This window comes from Sinocyclocheilus grahami, unplaced genomic scaffold (assembly GCF_001515645.1).
Source record: "Sinocyclocheilus grahami isolate Dianchi unplaced genomic scaffold, SAMN03320097.WGS_v1.1 scaffold1962.1, whole genome shotgun sequence".
In the NCBI taxonomy this organism is placed as follows: domain Eukaryota; kingdom Metazoa; phylum Chordata; class Actinopteri; order Cypriniformes; family Cyprinidae; genus Sinocyclocheilus; species Sinocyclocheilus grahami.
In genome coordinates, this window is record NW_015507141.1 from 43,506 (window position 1) to 49,179 (window position 5,674).

Genomic DNA, 5,674 nt, shown 5'->3' on the forward strand with positions numbered 1-5,674 from the left:
GATAGAAGGAGGAGAGAGAGTGTGTATTTGTCGTTTGTGGTGTGGGGAATTGGTCACTGATGGTTCTTGTTTTATTTGTGAAGAAAATGGCAAAGTCATCAGCTGTAAGAGTTGATGAAGGAGGAGGGGGAGGAGAACAGAGAAGAGAAGAGAAAGCTTTGAAAAGTGCGCGAGGGTCACAGCGGTTGTTAATTTTGTTGTGGTAGTATGTCGTTTTAGCAGTGTAGACATTTGCAGAGAAGGAAGAGAGGAGTGACTGATACACACTAAGGTCGGTAGAGTTTTTTGATTTGTGCCAATTCCTCTCTGCAGCCCTGAGTTTAGAGCAATGTTCACGGAGAACATCGGACAGCCGGGGGGCAGAGGAGGTAGTGCGTGCTGGTCTGGATGAAAGGGAGCAAAAGGTGTCTAAGCAAGATGTTAGAGTGGAGCAAAGAGTGTCAGTAGCACTGTTTGTGTCCAGTGCTGAAAACTGAGAGGGTGAAGGAAGTGAGGATGAAACCATAAAGGATAGGCGAGAGGGAGAGAGTGAGCGTAGGTTATGTCGAAAGGTGACCTGCAGTGGTGGAGTGTGTGCAGTGTCAGGAGTTAGTGTGAAGTTAGAAGTGATGAGGAAGTGGTCTGAGGTGTGCAGTGGAGTAACTAAAGTGTTGTCAGTGGAGCAATAGTGTGTGTAGATGAGGTCCAGTTGGTTACCTGATTTGTGAGTAGCAATAGTAGACACTCGCTTGAGATCAAATGAGGCGAGCAGAGTGTTGAAGTCAGCAGCCTGGGGTTTTTCTAAGTGGATGTTGAAGTCACCGAGCAATACCAGAGGAGTACCATCCTCGGGAAAGTTTTAAAGTAACACATCCAACTCCTCCAAGAAGTTGCCCAGTTGACCTGGGGGACGATAAATGACTACAAAGTGAATTTTAACAGGGTGGGTAATAGTAATTGCATGTGATTCAAATTAACTGTTGCCTGTAAGAGATGGTAGAGGATCAAATTTCCATTAATTTGAGATAAGGAGACCAGTACCTCCACCCCTCCCAAACGTGCAAGGGGTGTGGGAAAAAGTGAAATTAGTGGAGAGGGCTGCAGGAGTGGCAGTGTTCTCAGGTTTGATCTAAGTCTCAGTTTGGGCCATGAGGTTGAGACCGGAATGAGTAGCAATAGAATAAATAAATTCTGCTTTGTTAACAGCAGACTGGCAGTTCCAGAGACCAATTGGAATAGAAAGTAAAGTAGTGGAGGACAGAGGGACAGGCCGTAGATCATTAGGATTGGTCTGCCTCCAATGTACAGTGCGTGATTTCTGAGTGTAAGTAATTAATGTCAACACACAGTCATTAATGTCTAAACCGCTGGCCACGTGAAAATTGGGCCCAAAGTGTCAATATTTTGTGTGGCAACCATTAATTTCCAGCACTGCCTTAACCCTCTTGGGCAGAGTTCACCAGAGCTTCACAGGTTGCCACTGGAGTCCTCTTCCACTCCTCCATGACGACATCACGGAGCTGGAGGATGTTAGAGACATTGCGCTCCTCCACAGAAGCTCAATAGGGTTTAGGTCTGGAGACATGCTTGGCCAATCCATCACCTTTACCCTCAGCTTTTTTAGCAAGGCAGTGGTCGTCTTGGAGGTGTGTTTGGGGTCATTATCATGTTGGAATACTGCCCTGCGGCCCAGTCTCCAAAGGGAGGGGATCATGCTCTGCTTCAGTATGTCACAGTACATGTTGGCATTCATGGTTCCCTCAATGAACTGTAACTCCCCAGTGCTGGCAGCACTCATGCAGCCCCAGACCATGACACTCCCACCACCATGCTTGACTGTAGGCAAGAAACACTTGTCTTTGTACTCCTCACCTGGTTGCCGCCACACACGCTTGACACCATCTGAACCAAAGAAGTTTATCTTGGTCTCATCAGACCACAGGACATGGTTCCAGTAATCCATGTCCTTAGTCTGCTTGTCCTCAGCAAACTGTTTGCGGGCTTTTTTGTACATCATCTTTAGAAAAGGCTTCCTTCTGGGATGACAGCCATGCAGACCAATTTGATGCAGTGTGCGGCGTATGGTCAGAGCACTGACAGGCTGACCCCCACCCCTTCAACCTCTGCAGCAATGCTGGCAGCACTCATACGTCTATTTCCCAAACACAACCTCTGGATATGACACTGAGCACGTGCACTCAACTTCTTTGGTCGACCATGGCGAGGCCTGTTCTGAGTGGAACCTGTCCTGTTAAACTGCTGTATGGTCTTGGCCACCATGCTGCAGCTCAGTTTCAGGGTCTTGGCAAACTTCTTATAGCCTACGCCATCTTTATGTAGAGCAACAATTCTTTTTTTCAGATCCTCAGAGAGTTCTTTGCCACGAGGTGCCATGTTGAACTTCCACTGACCATGAGTATGAGAGAGTGAGAGCGATAACACCAAATTTAACACACCTGCTCCCCATTCACACCTGAGACCTTGTAATGAGTCACATGACACCGGGGAGAAAAAATGGCTAATTGTGCCCAATGTGGACATTTTCACTTAGGGGTGTACTCACTTTTGTGGCCAGTGGTTTAGACATTAATGGCTGTGTGTTGAGTTATCTTGAGGGGACAGCTAATTTTTTGTTTTAGCTTGACCCATATTCACCGTCTATTAGACTTATACATGTAGTCGTTTAATAGCGGTCTAATTGATGACTAGTCTATTCTTGGGCTATGATTAGACGTCTATTAAAAACTGTATTGTATCTAACTAATATGGTTATTATATTTTATTGACATATCAGTTATCTGTATAAATTATAAAACACTATTATGATAAGGTAATTTTTAATTGACTATATTATATTTATTACATTTTATATTATCATCTCACACATAGATCTGCATTTTTTATAATGTATTTCTATAATAAAAATACATATCTGATATGACAATATATAATTAGCATCAAACAAACAATATAATTCTTATTCTCAAGGATTAAAGAGTAAACGGAAAAAAAGAAAAATGATTGCACAACCATCAATTAGGTGGCGATATGCACTAAGCATGTAAATGACCACTGAACAAAAGAAAGAAAGAAACAGCATGGCGCGCTTTTTCTTAGCGTTCGATTCCATAGCGACTCGTCGATTCGTCGCTCTGTTGAGAATGTCTTGAGTCTTAATCAGGAACATACTCTGTGTTGAATTAACTTACTCCCGGACGAGTTTTTGGAACCACATACCTCGAGTAAGCAAGGTTTGGGGTTAATCAACCGAGAGTTCGGTGTTTAACAGATGTTAAGTTAACGTGCTTTCTGGAATACACCCCTGCTTGGGAGCAGCTTATTTAATGTAAACAGGATTATATTGCATCTTTTTAAATTGATTGATATTTAAAATCTATCCCAGCCACTGCTACTCTATTACAAGAGTACCCTACTAATCCGGGAACAATAATTAAAAAATTATTTTGAAAAGAATATTATAATGTTGTGTAATCTATAATACTATAGACACAGACAGTTTTGCTAATTTAAAGATTTATTTGTGATAAAATAATTACTTTATAATTGTATTCGAGTCTTACACGCATGCTATACAGTTGATCTGAGTCGTGCATTAATTTGAGTGATGACAGATATTATGGGAGTGGCTTGATGGAGCGCAGGAGATGCAGATAACTTGATCTTGACCCTTAAGAAACTTTAATCAATGCTTTCACATAAATCTGCTTCAAATATAAAATTACACGAATTGCTAATTACAACATTGAAATAAAATATGTAAAGCCTGTACAAATACTAGAAATCGTGAATATAAATAATTGGGAATCATGTAATAAAAGTGCACATTTCATTTATCTATTATAACATTTGTAGTTTTGCTCACTTTGCTGTTTCCTTATAAAGGTCCAGAAATGTGTCAAGTTTTTCGTCAGGTGTCTTTAATTATACGACCCACACAACATCAACGTCTTAAACCATCCACCAATGACAGTCAGCGGAAGTGAGAAGAAAAAAAATAAACAAATTTTTACTACAGTTGGAATATGGATATTTCATCTTACAAAAATGCATTGAGCCGCAACAGGAGGCCAATGAGGGATGTTTTATGGATGCAAGCACTTTATTTCACATCTTCTGAACTGTTGACAACCAACACCTGCTTACCCCCATTGAAAGGCTTGGAATAGCCAGGACAATTTAATAACTCCGATTGGATTCGTCTGAAAGAAGAAAGTCACATACACCTAGGATGCTTTGAGGGAGAGTAAAATACAGGCTAATTTTCATTTTTGGGTGAACTAACCCTTTAATCCAGATATTTTAAATCAAATCCGTTTGAAGAACCAAGTTAGCCAGAAATCAGTCATCATGATTAGACGATCTGGCATCTTTCAAATCATCTCAGATGTATTAAGTGAGGTATGAAGAACGGGTCCTAGGACTGTAAACACCATAAACATTGAGGGGAAGAAATCATCCGCCATATAATCTGATATGGCCAAACCTCCCAAATACGTGATATTCTCAATGCCTCTGAATTCTATTACACACCACTTTTTGATTTTATTCCCTTGAATGTTAAATCCTTTATTTAAAATGACCCTTACAATCTCATAAAAGAACAATCCAATTAAATCTCACCAAAAAAAAAAAAAAAAAAAAAAAAAAAAAAAAAAAAAAAAGGGCGGGTGCAAAAAAAAAAGCCTGAATGGAAGAGCAAAAAAACTGGTGAACCATTTCTCCCAAATATATTTTATTTCTAGTCAGAAATGTAATGTTTCAACCTCCGAATGTGGTTTAAGTGGGGAAGAAATTTGCTTAATGTTTTGGACCCTGTATAAAATTGAAAGCATTTTGCCTTTAATGAATCCCACATTTTTGCATAAGTAGTTCTGGAGAACAAACTGTCTGAATTACACTGCTGAACAAAAGTTTTTTTTACATAAAAATAAAAACAATAAAAAAAAAAAAAAAAAAAAAACAAAAAAAAAAAAAAAAAAAAAAAAAAAAAAAAAAAAAAAAAAGTGCAGGTTCCTGCTTCAAAAACAAACACGTCACAGATGAGGAACCAAATAAAAAAAAAATAATAATAATAATAATCCAACAAAACGACATTGCATAAAAGCAGTTTTATTTAAGTCATGTATCCTGTAAGCAGTACTGAAATCATGGACCGGGACACGGAGATATGTAGGTGGTCTCAAACGCATTACCTGAAAGGGGAACAGAAAATGAGCTGGATTGCGTTCAAGAGGGAATTCAGCCAGAGCAAAGCATGATCAGGCATAAAAGCATACTTGGTTCATAGTAGTCATAAACACTGATGACCGCTGGCTTGAGATTTTTCACTGTAAGAAACTGTTTCAGCAGCAGACTATAAGTCATGGGGACGCCTTTGGGAACCTGCAAGATAGAACGGAGGAACAGCAGTACACACACACACAGCACACAAGAATATGGAAGCTAGAGATTATACCCAGTGTACAGTCTCACCTCTTTCAGATACACTAGGACATGATCATGTCCAGCATCAACCCGCTCCACTAGCGGGACAAATGAACTGGGAGGAGATCCAAGCTGTTAACGGAGAGGGGTCGTTTAGATACACAATTACATCTGGAGGAGCTTCAAGCATCTTGGAACTTTCCAAATCATTACCCAAAAAAAAAAAAAAAAAAAAAAAAAAAAAAAAAAC

General features: G+C 39.8%; 1 protein-coding gene across 1 annotated transcript in view; it reads right to left on the reverse strand.

The window, feature by feature from the left end:
* Positions 1 to 5,092: 5,092 nt before the first annotated feature.
* Positions 5,093 to 5,674, reverse strand: part of LOC107573499 (alpha-2-macroglobulin-P-like) — an 11,941-nt gene continuing 11,359 nt past the window's right edge. Inside the window, exons 32-34 of the mRNA XM_016259932.1 lie at positions 5,473 to 5,556; positions 5,277 to 5,382; positions 5,093 to 5,192 (exon numbers count right to left, since the gene is read on the reverse strand). Coding sequence (XP_016115418.1) covers positions 5,146 to 5,192; positions 5,277 to 5,382; positions 5,473 to 5,556 — 237 coding nt within the window. The 3' untranslated portion in view covers positions 5,093 to 5,145. The remainder of the gene's footprint in view (positions 5,193 to 5,276; positions 5,383 to 5,472; positions 5,557 to 5,674) is intronic.